Genomic DNA, 11,826 nt, shown 5'->3' on the forward strand with positions numbered 1-11,826 from the left:
CCATCTGCCAATGTTCAAATATGGCAAGAGGAATCACTGCTGAGCTTATTAGACGCTTACCTTTATCTCACATACAGCATGATAACAGGGATTACTGAGTGGATGTTTCACCTTGGGAAGATAAAGCAGCTCTTTAGAGAAGTACGTTGCTGTGAGCTGGCACGGGCAAAATAGGTCCAATGCAAATGTATCAAAAATCTGAAAACTTGATTTCATTTGAATTATTCAGAAATGTCCTTGCTTTGGTTGAGGTCTGGTGATGGGGGTCACTTAAGCATTTTAAATAAGTCTGTGCTTCCTGTAAGTCTAAAACGGGATAAATTACTTAAAGTTATGATCAAAATATAAAATATGTCCCAGCTGGTACCTGCTGGGATACTGCTCTGGAAGCTGTGAATTAGAGTGACCTTTTCATTGCTGGTTTCAGAGAAATCCTCCCTGGTTTGTTATGACCATCACATACCTACCATATATGGTTCATACAAACCTACCACAGCCCAGACATGTCTGTGGGAGAAAGGCTCTCCCACGTCTGAGAACTTGGAATCCTGAGGTCAAAACATTTGCTTTAATTTAAGACCCCCTCCTGATATGGGCAACAAAGCAATCTGTGTCTAGAAACTGTTTTTTTCCTTCCTGGTCTCCCAGGGAACAGGGAGATCAAGAGATCTGAAAAGGGTATGTGGAAAGCTTGGAAAACCCCTGGTATCCCACAACACAGACGTTTCAAGCTAATTGATTGATTTGTCTCTCAGCAAGGTACTTTTGTTCACTAGTTACCGCTTTACATCTTAACTGTCAGTACCAACCCTATCAACCAAAACAGCCAGGGCCACAAAGTCATCTGGAAAACAGTCAGGCTTTCCAAGGCAGCCCAGCGAGAGAGATTTCCCTGAGGATCAGTGGCCACTGGGTCTCCAAAACTTTTGTACTCTTGAAAATCCCAGCCCTACATCACATGCAGCAGCCAGAGAAAGTGCCACTTCCTACAGCGGGTGAGTGATTTCCAAGGGATCCTCCACATTTGCAGGGCACACCAAGAAACCTGACCGGGTCAGTAGGTCTGCAGGAGCCTTACTTAAGCAAGGAAAAGCAAGATTCTGCTTCCCAGTTCGCAACTATTTCCACTGACTTCATGTGCTTAATGACACAGCCCAGCTGCCCTTTGACCCCAAAAAAAAAGCTGCGGTGAGTTGCACGCGAAAAATCCATCAGAAAGTTCTTTGACACACACCAACCCACAGACTTTAAACAAATACTGCTGACATGCTCAAGTACACCTTAATTAATGGCCCCTTCATTTTGTGAGCAAACAGCACCAGGAGTAACTAAACCAGGTCAGGAGCAACACCCACTGCCAAACCACCATCAAATTCATGTAAAATGAGATACTCAGGGAAATGTTAGTGATACATCAGCAGATCTAGCTGAGTAGGTGAGGTAAGAACTGAGCACTGTTTGACTTTGAGTGCTGCCTCTCTGTTCTTTCTTACATTTCAAAAAACTAGAGGGCTAAGGTTCTGCTATTCCCAAACATCACTTGTTTCAGCCAGAGAAGTTCAAAGAAGTAGGAAGCTTTATTGCATACTGATTTCTCCCTGCCTAGAGGTTCTGCTTTTGGCCAAGAAGGATCACAGAGAGGGCCTCGATTCATTCCAGTTACAGAATATCCCAATTACTCTTAGGATTAAAGAGAATGTACAAAGAGATTGGCAGTCAGAGCAGGGCAGTGCTTCTGGAGTCCATGTCCTGGTAGGAATACCCATTTCAACCAGCATACAACCATGCAGTTGGATTTGATGGTCTTCGAGGTCTTTCCCAACCTTAACAATTCCATGATCCTATGACCATTGTGCAGTTGCTGGCTTCCATGTCTGAATTTACCACAGGTCAAAGTTACAAGTCCTCACGCCGACTGAAAATCAAGTTCTAATCAACACTGTCTCTCCCCACTACACAAAGAGCAGCATAACAGGGCCAGTGACACCCTGCAGACACCACGGGGCTGGAGCAGCAAGAGATCTTCTCATTTAGGAGGGACAGCCATTCCCCAGGCTGCTCCTCCCCTCCCACATTCACCTACACAGTTCCTTCAGGAGTTCCTTCATGTCACTGGCCTCCAGCCTGTTAGACTAACAAATCAGGAATCACAAAGGAAAACAGTAGAAAATTAAGTCCTTTGCATCTGCAACAATGTGTAGATTGCTACATAGGATGCTCTCAAGCCAAAGACTTAATACTTAATGTAAGAGATTCCCACCCCCCACCCAGTTGGAATCCTTGGCTCAAGTTTTTTAGACACAGAAAGAGAATATTTGTCTCCAAACTTAGGGAAGAATCAGGCGTAACAGGAATCCAGTGGATCACCTTCTTTAAAGGGAACACAAAACTGTGTGGAAAAAGACTGTCTGCTCCTTGGCTGACTCGGAATTCCTTACGTGATGTCCTTCTTTCTCGGGGGCCGGTGGATATTCCTCACCACGCACTTCACCATCCATTCAATGCCTTCGTTCACCCCTTTGCTAAGGAAGTAAGATAAGTAGATAAGGTTTTAAAATAAACCAACAACAAGTAGCAAACAAGAACAGAAACATGGTTCAGGCAGGCCCTGAGCCCTTACAAGAGAAAGGGAAGGGCTCTGCCTTGCAGTTATTTATTGCCATTACTGTGTTATTTCTCATACAGGGAAACGATAGGGATCTGATTTCTTCTAACTCAGCATATAAACTCCATCCTTTATTTTTCTGGTGTCTGTACATGTCTACATCCAATTTAGTCACCGACTCTGTGGAAACCTTGGGATGAACAAGCATCAAACAAACCCGACAGCTGGTTTGAGGTTATTTTGCCACAAACCTCACATCAGCTGCATCAGATCTTGCAATCATGGTTCCATCTTTCTGTTAACTGTCTGTGCTGGGGCTGCCAAGCAAGCCACCACCTGGCTGGTCTGTACAGCTCCCCAGCCAGGACTTCCACAAGTTATTTATTGTTTTTGTGCAAGCTCAAACTGGAATTTTGAAAGGAAATTACACACAGACCAAAACTTGAAGTGTTTTAAAACACTTCAGAAGTGTTGCTTTTCACCTAACACTTCTCTTCCAGTCAATGTTTAACCACTGTTCTTCTGGTCACTCATGTGCTTAATGGCACGTGTTTTTTGTAGCAATGCAGACAACAGATTTTTTTCATGGCTTAAGAGGTTTTTTAAGAGGGGTTTTTTCCATGGTTTTAAGAGGGTTTTTTTGCAGTTGCTTGTATGATAACACAGATTTCTTGCTAGATTTAGAAGAAATCTCAAAGCTCTGGATTTAGCACAGGCAGAAATTCAGCCAGGAGTGTTTCTGCCATCTGGAACAGAACTTTCGACTTGCAACAAATAGCTTTTCACTGAAAGAACTGAAAGTGTAACCAAAGTATTGCAAGACTCGAGGAGCAGCAGTGATTCTGAGATGTCAAGAACCCAGTGGTTGGTCAAGGTCATCCTTAACTTAAAAGCCAGGAGCTGCAGCAAGCCAGCATCTGCAAGGATCGTTGTGTGTGGAGAAGCCCTGCTGCTCTCAGCCAGCAGTACATTTCCATGCGGTTTCAGAGGCAGGATTTACTGATGAAGCTACTGACCTGGTGCACATCCAGGGTTCACACACAGGTCAGTGCTGGGAGGAAGCCCAGCTCCCTTTCAGGGGTCAGTAAATCCTGCAATGCTGCCTGTGTGTGATACCCCGCAGCTGCTCAGTCAACCAAAACTCCATCCATTCTCATACTCACCCAGTCAAGGCTGAGCAGGCTTGAGTCAGGCAGTCTCTCTTCCCAATTTTGTTAATGCAGTCACTAAATGCTGTCTTGATGTCAGGTATTGACAGACAAGTCTGCAAAGGGAACCAAAGAAGAGCTTGCTTTCTGTGCTGCAAGGGATGGCAACCTTCTTCCACAACAAATCCTACCGTGTCCGTGGTTCTGCTTCGGTCAGGATGGCAATGCTGGGAGGTTAAACCCCCTCACCCACCAACACAGCAAATTCACCTCTTTACATTCAAAAAAACCTAACATACTCCCTTTTTCACTAAGGAGAAGGCTGTTTTAAGACAGTACACACACACATTTGCGCACTTCTAAGCAAACAGAGTCCTGAAAATGAGCACAACCTGCACTCCCCCAGGATACTCCTTCCAACCCACCCCATCATCACACACAGCTTCTGTCCACCAGGACACTACAAGAGCTTTAATATTTAGAGAGGCTTTCGAAACGCTGGACCTGCTGCAAGCCTAGTGGATTCTTTGCCAGCAGCCTGGGCACTCTCACAAAAGGGCTTGGATGTGATTTTTTTCGAGTTCTCAGCACATTCCTTGCCACTACAGGCACAGCCACCCTGCACCTGTCTGTCTGCATTCAGAGGAACGCTGGCTCCACTGAATGCAGCATGTTTTCTGATGCCTGATGTCACTGTGCTCTTGACCCTCTGCAGGTCTTGCACTTCTGTGAGGCTGCCAGAGGGCTGCTGGGAAGTGGCTTTACAACACAAATCGTAAACCCCCTGATAAACAAGTGCATTACTGACACAAATCACAGTGTTATCACAAAAATCTGATTCTTAGAGCTACAAACACAACAAAAGCAAACCTGCCCTAGTGAAGTCTGGACTTGCACCTCCCTGAGCACACAAAGCAGCTACAAGAGAAATCACCAGCCCCTAGATCCTTCCCTGATCTCAGTGCTTGCTTTTTCCTCAGAAGCCCTGGATGAGCCATTTAAGCACTTCAGCTGGCCACAAGCCCACCTTTCCTCCTCTTTCTGCAAGGACATTCTGTACCTTCAACATGGCTCAAATATGTGCTTTGACCCATCCATGAGGCCCAAACACATGCTTTGGACAAGTTTACAAATTTACACAAATGCCAAATCGGACACTTGTGGGTCCTGAGGATCAGCCAAGCAGATGTGAACTCCGAGAGAACAGAAATATGGAAATTAATGATACCAGCCATTTATTTTGCAAATCACTGGTTCTGGTGAAATTAAATACAGGAAACTTCCATGGAGATAACCATTCAACAAGTAAGCAGGGTACATTGCTTATAAATAAGAAGGGTTCTTAAGAAATGCCTTGAGATGAGTTTAACTACACCCAGTTCACCCACTGTCCTCGACTCCATCGGTTGTGCAACTTTGGATGACTGTACTTTCTTATGACCTCAGCTGCATTTCAAACTTGCCCTTTCAATGAATGACCTGGAAACCATACCCAAAAATGTTACTGACATCACTGCACCAAATTCCTAATTTAGTTCAGGATTTCTGCCAAGCAAAAAACGTGCAGTTCATAGGAATGAACTGTCAGTCACAGGAAAAATAGCTAATTTAAAAAAAACCCCAAATACTGACTTTAGAGGGAGTCAGACTGGACTTGGGAGTTGGAATTCATACCAGTAGGTCTGGAAGATGGGCAAGAGGTAACGACCAACCAACCATTCTCTACGGGTTTGTAAAACATGCTGCTTTAGTCTGGTATGGTGTTCACTGCCCAGTAAGAAAGGCAGGTCCAAGTGCCTCCTGGTTTAAGCCAGAGCTCTGGACAAATCAATTACCCAACAAATGGGAAGGAGGAAGAGCTGCATGTCAGTAATTTGAACTATTTTTTATGTCTTTGCTTCTTTTCAGTGAGAACTTAGCAGCAGGAAGACAAACTCTCAAGGCAGCTGAAATTGGGCAAATGTTTTTTGAAATATAATTTAAGCTTTAAGTTAATATCATTGTATAACAACTTCCCCTTTTCTGAATGATCATATATTTTAAAATAATTCTAAAACAAATATGAAAGTGTTCAAGGTAGGAAATAACAACAGAGAGTAGTCATACTGTCCTTGATTTCTACTTGCACAGGCAAAGCAATCAAGCAACGAACATCCCAAAACCAGTCAGCAGACCAGCACAGCTGCACACACCCAGGAGCACAGAGAACCCTCATCCTTCACCTCACCCATCCTTGAGGCCTTTGAGAGTCTGCTTTTCCCAGTGCAGCTTACAATTATAGCCATTTTTTCCTCCCAGTATAATCCACTGTCATCACTTCCCTTTCCCACCCTCTGGTATAACCATGGCCTGTCCCACTTCCCACAGAACTGTCCAGTCATGGCTCTCTCCATGGAAACTTGCATCAGAGTTTTGCTCCTGAGGAGACTTTGCAACTTTCACATTGCTGCAGCAGGGTGCCACTGCATCACAACACCACTCCTGTGCTGTGGAATAACTTTTTCCCCTCGAGATGCAGTAGAGCAGCACAGCAGAGGGACAACACCAATGTGGACAAGCCTTGTTTTAGTGTTTGAGGGGAAGCCACAAACTGGAATCTCATCTTACAGCAGAGGATGAGGCAGATTATCTGTCCCTTCAGCAAGGGGCACCTGAGCTTCTCATGCTCAGGGGAAAATGTCAGCTGTGGCTTCCAAGTTCCCCTTGTCTCCCAAGAGAGACCTCCCCAGACACGTTACAAAATATTTATTTACAGATGTGTTTTGTTTCTCAGCTGAAACCACGTAACCCAAAAGCTGGACCTGTGACCACACCAACAGTACCCATTACAATAACACAATCCACAGTGACCTTTCAGGAGCCAGTTTGGAGGAACCTCCCACAACACATGACAAACCATATTTCCATCTCAACTTCCTCAAAATAACACTGTGAAACATCTTTTCATGAAGGCCCTTCAAGGTATAATACAGCCAGGACTAAAGCAAATTCTTTTTATCAATTGGGTTCAGAACAGCATTACCCAAATTAAGACTCATCAATTGCTCACCTTGAGAGCCTGCTCCAAATACCTCTTTCTAGTCATTTAAAGAAGTCCACTTGTTCAGTTATTTGTCTTTAGTCTGACTAGAGTGCCAGAAAAGCCAGTGTCTGCAGTGTTGCCATAACAAAACATGCATATACAGCCACAAGGAAAATGGGAACAGCTTTCCAGCTCTAAAGGTAAGAGTGCAGGCTGCTCCCTGCAGCACAGCTCTAGTGTTGCATGGAAATATGGGAGTTAATATTCTGGTTTCCACAAAGAAAAGACAATTTTCCCACATCCCAGAGACCACAGCGAAGTCAGGACCATAAATCAGGAGTTGTGTCTCAATCTCATGCTGTGTTTTACATGGAACTACATTTCTCTTAATTCCACGACTAGATAGTCCCTTAGACAATCTCATGATCACCCAAAACTCAACCTGTTGTGTTGTACACGTGAAGTGTAACCAAACCCTCCTGTAAAGCCGAAGTGATTTCTAGGGAAGTCTCAAGTACTTCCCACAAGTGCAATCACTTGGACAAGTGTAAAGTCCAGGGGAAGAAGGTGAGAAGTATTTGCATACTTTGGAACAGACACTGATCCCAACTGCCAGGGCTGGTGCTCCAAAACCTACTGGAAGCCTCTGGCTCCATCTAGAGATGAATCACGGGAGCTGCAGTCATGGAATTCCAAGTACAACGCAGGGGAAAGCAAGAGGAACACATGGAAAACACCATGACCACTTTAGGCACTCTCTTCCCTTTTTTCCATTCCAGAGGAGAGAAGGATGGCCCTGGATGGGTCACCTAAACACTGTGCCGCCCATGAACCTGGCAAATCCAAACCATGACATTTGCAGTTCTGGAAATGCTGGAAAGAATTTAAATCATATTGCAAATCCAAACCAAGACCTTTGCAGTTTTGGACACACTGGAAAGAATTTAAATCATATTGCAAATCCAAACCAAGACCTTTGCAGTTTTGGATACGCTGGAAAGAATTTAAATCATGTTACCAGAAAAGAGCATTCCTCGTCATTCCTTGCTGACATAGATGGAATGCCTTAGGACAAACAAATGTTTCATTGAACAGATCTTATCAAGTTGTGGGAGAAGGATGATAATGCTTCACATATATTTGTTGTGCTATTCCAGTGTTTTAAAAGAGCAGCATAAACAAAGTGCACTAAACATTTTTTTTTTCTGAATAAACAGGAAAAAACAGTATTAATATACCCAGTCATGGTACAAGAATGACCAACCATAGATATGCAGTTTGTTCTGTTTACATAAAGAGTTCACAACTATGTGCCTGTAGGAAGCTCATTTATGCCACTCGAAAAAAAAAACCCAACTAAATTTAAAGCAAGTATTTCCCATGGCAGCAAAATCCCAAAGGATCAGCCCAGGAATGTAGCACAAATTTAACGTGAATGCAGAGCTCACCTTTCTAAGGCTTATTTGCTCATTTATGAAAATCTGCAAGAATCTTACCTCTACATCCTGCTTGTTGGCCAACACCAGAATGGGAACCCCTTCCAGAGCTTCGCTGGTAATCATCTTCTCTGCAAAGCACAGAAATAAAACCAGAGGTTTAGCCAGTTCTGGAAGTTGTACAGATGCATGGCACAGACTATCTGGACAGAGGGATGAAGCCAGAGGCTCCTTCTTGCATTACAGTTTCATTTGATACAATATTTTGGGTCTATTTTCCTCACAGTGTACTCACCAAAAGCTCTTTTAGACTCTGAGAGCCTCTCCTCATCCGTGGAGTCAATAACATAGATCACCCCGTGAGATTCAGCGTAGTACTGCAAGGAGAACACAGAGCTTGGTGTCAATCCACTGCGACCATTTGTTCCTCTTCCTGATTTTATTTTAATTTGGTAAAATTTTGGTACACAGGGAAGGGATCAGCCAGTTAGAGCCAGCTGTTTCCATGGTGTGTCTCTGGGAGAGAATGGAAGCAAACAGAATGTGCTGCCTGTTCTGTTTGCTCAATATACCAGGTGAGAAAGCTCACCTGTGTCCCCCCAAAACTTATCTCTATGGCACAAGCCCCAGATATGGGTTGGTAATTGCCATCTGTAAACAATAATGCAAGTATTAAGTATTATCTTGGCTCATCTTGCACAGATATAGTTGAATCTCTGAAAAAGTGTTGATGCTAAATACTGGGGTTACAAATAAGTCTGTGTGATTACCACACGATAGTACTGGTTCAGTTGTAAATCAGACAAAACCACTTCTAAAAGAAAACACTGAATGGTTTGGGTTGGAAGGGACCTTAAAACTCATCCAGTTCCAACGCCTCCCATGGGCAAGGACACCTTCCACTAGACCAAGTTGCTCCCAGCCCTTTCCAACCTGACCTTGAACACTTACAGGGATGGGGCAGCCACAGCTTCTCTGGACAAGTTGCATAAATAAAATAAATTAAAATAAAATAAACCCACATCTCTAACCTTGTCCCAAAGCGACTGCAGTTCCTCCTGCCCGCCAAGATCCCAGAACATCAGCCGAGTTTTGCCAACATCAATAGTACCAACTAGAGGGAAAGAAGAAAAGACAATCCAGTGAAAACTGGAGGTGTTGTAAAGCACAAACACCTGCAAACCCCACTGAGAAATCTGAGGCAGGATAGGTTTGTAGGGGAACAAATCACAGGAAGTGGTTATTTGCAACAACAGAACAAAACCTGCACAGTGACCACAAATACAAAGTCATACCATGTAAATAATACCAGAATTGGACCAAAGAATGAACTCCAGTAAAATTTAGCTTGAGCATAGCACTGAAATGGGATTCATGGGGTTTTTACACTCCTAAGCTAAGAAAGCCTATTTTATTTTCTACAAAAAGACCTGGGCAGTTGGGAGGTACAGTCTCTGCTTCCAGGAACTACTCTGTCCTTGTCAATTCTTAAATATTTCAAACAAGAATCAGCTGTTGTCCAACTGTGCAGGAAAGCTGAAAAAATTCCAGATGGATTTACTTACTGTTTAAGCCTACAGTGGTTGTGATTTTGGACAAACTCATCCCTTTGTAGTTCTTGTTAAATCGGGTTTTAGTTTGTTCAAGGAAGGTCTGAAAAGGAATGAGACAAAGTATTTACTGCCAAATATTTTACTTGTTGAGACAATCCTACCTCAAACCTGCCTTCTAATTTCTGCAGAATCCTGCTAGAGCAGGTACTGTCCTACCTAATTCTGGACAAACCACTCTCCTTCCTCCCTATTTTAGCAAGGAAAGAAGGGATCATAGGTGATTATGGGATTACCAAAGCCTCAGCCACATCCCCGAAAGCTTGTGCTAAATTTAAGTACTGGGGAATAGTTGATTGTTTGGTGTAACAGTAGTAAAATAACTCATGATACAGCTGAAGAAAGATTGACCTGTGATGGAAGATTTATCTCTGGAGGCTGTTTAGGATTGTGTGTGCCCTCCACAGGGTGATAAACAGCACTTACAGTTTTACCAGCATTGTCCAAACCGAGGATCAGGACACAGTACTCATCCCTCTGGAACATGTATTTATAGAGCCCTGACAGCAGTGTATACATCCTGCTCCTGCAAAAAAATGCCAGGAATTCATTAACAAACAGGTCATTCCCAAAAGCCTCTCATTCCACAGCGCGAGTTCTTCCCAACCCCGGACAAATAAATGACGTTGCTCTTTTATCAGTAACTCTCACATTTGGGCAACCCCAGGAAAAATCACTGATTCGAGAGAGACCATGAAAATGGCTCAAGATCAAGTTTTCAAATGCACACGAGGGAGGGATTATCTTCCAAAGGGCTGAAGCTCTGTGTCTGCACACAGTGCCCAGCACCTGCTGCAAACTCAGGTCTCACTTGACAACTTTGTCTGCTCAAAGGGGAACTGAGGAAGACTTTGAACACCCCTTGCAGTAAATATAAGACCCACAGAAAACGAAGTGAACTTTATACAAATATACAGAGCAGGTATTTTTAAGAAAGAATGCACAGGCCAGTCTCCCCTCCTTGTTCCCAATCCCTACAAAAGCACCTTGGGGTCTCCATTGGCTGAAGTGAGTGCAGAGCATCCTAAAGGCCCATAATTCCTCTTCTTATCTTAATTTCAGCCTTATCCAGCAACAGCCTTATGTAGCGGCACCCACCAAACAGTGCTTTGTCATATCACAGACCAGATATGTGAGCTGCCCAGCAAAAAACCACAAAGCTGAGAATCAAAGCAACACCAGCACCTGCAGAAGCCCACATTTGTTGTGTTTTCAGTTGCTGGATTTGCACACACAAGGCAGAGAGGCTTTGCAGGAAGCACTGGCAATAAGTGCTCCAGCTGACTCACATGCCATTGCAACAACTCCCCTGTTCAAACACAGATAAAGGGAACCTTAAGGCAGAGACTCTGAGAGGCAGCTGCCTCTGAGCAAGTGCGTGGTTAAGCGATCACTTTGAAGTCAAACACCGCCACCTAAAGGGAAATAAAAGCGCTCCAGAGCAGGAATCGGGGGTTTCATGGTAAGGGAGGACACAGCACCTCAGGGTGGGGGGGTTTCATCCGCACAGGTGGGATCGGGACCCTTCACCTCCAGCTGTGCGGGGGGGGGAGCTCCTGCCGTCCCCGACGTGATCCCGAGTGATCCCGGGTGTGCCCAACCTCCGGCCCGCTCCTCCGTGACCCGGGAGATCCCCCCATATCCAGGAGATCCCTCTCCTCCTTCCCTGTCACAACCTGACAGGGTGAAGGTGCACACGGGCCCTCACCGCCATTTCCCCCTCACAGCCCAGTGCCAGGTTCCGGCCCGGCAGGTCCGCCCCAAGCCCAGCTGTGCCCCCGCCGCGGCTGCTGCCGCCCCTGAGCGCGGCGGGCGGGGCTCAGAGCCCAGAACCCGAAGCCCGAGACTCCTCACCCGGCACCGGAGCCACCGCCGCCCCCTCCTCTCACGACTACCCAGCACCGCCGGCCGCCGCCATCCCGCGCGCGGAGCTCTGGGAACTGTAGTTCCGGTGCCTCTCTCGGGGTGGCGCGGGGAGTCTCGGTGGACTACAACTCCCAGAATG

The 11,826-nt window shown here is 45.0% G+C and overlaps 1 protein-coding gene across 1 annotated transcript; it reads right to left on the bottom strand.

Annotated features, from left to right (window-relative positions):
- Nucleotides 1-1,558: 1,558 nt before the first annotated feature.
- Nucleotides 1,559-11,766, bottom strand: ARFRP1 (ADP ribosylation factor related protein 1). The gene is made up of 8 exons (XM_027697460.1): nucleotides 11,676-11,766; nucleotides 10,248-10,347; nucleotides 9,777-9,864; nucleotides 9,243-9,325; nucleotides 8,507-8,588; nucleotides 8,272-8,342; nucleotides 3,769-3,869; nucleotides 1,559-2,522 (listed from the first exon to the last, which is right to left on the bottom strand). Exons 2-8 carry the CDS (start codon nucleotides 10,338-10,340, stop codon nucleotides 2,435-2,437), a joined length of 606 nt encoding a protein of 201 aa, XP_027553261.1. The 5' UTR covers nucleotides 10,341-10,347; nucleotides 11,676-11,766; the 3' UTR covers nucleotides 1,559-2,434.
- Between the last annotated feature and the right edge of the window lie 60 nt (nucleotides 11,767-11,826).

This window comes from Neopelma chrysocephalum, unplaced genomic scaffold (genome assembly GCF_003984885.1).
Source record: "Neopelma chrysocephalum unplaced genomic scaffold, ASM398488v2 Primary Assembly neopelma1_119, whole genome shotgun sequence".
Classification (NCBI taxonomy): Eukaryota; Metazoa; Chordata; class Aves; order Passeriformes; family Pipridae; genus Neopelma; species Neopelma chrysocephalum.

Excerpts from the sequence above, each read along its gene's own strand:
- ARFRP1 (XM_027697460.1), bottom strand. The coding sequence starts at position 10,340 with ATGTATACACTGCTGTCAGGGCTCTATAAATACATGTTCCAGAGGGAT. Across the intron at positions 8,589-9,242 it reads TGCAGTCGCTTTGGGACAAG|TACTACGCTGAATCTCACGG; the intron begins GTTAGAGATGTG and ends TTCTCCTTGCAG. Across the intron at positions 8,343-8,506 it reads AGAGTCTAAAAGAGCTTTTG|AGAAGATGATTACCAGCGAA; the intron begins GTGAGTACACTG and ends TGTGCTTTGCAG.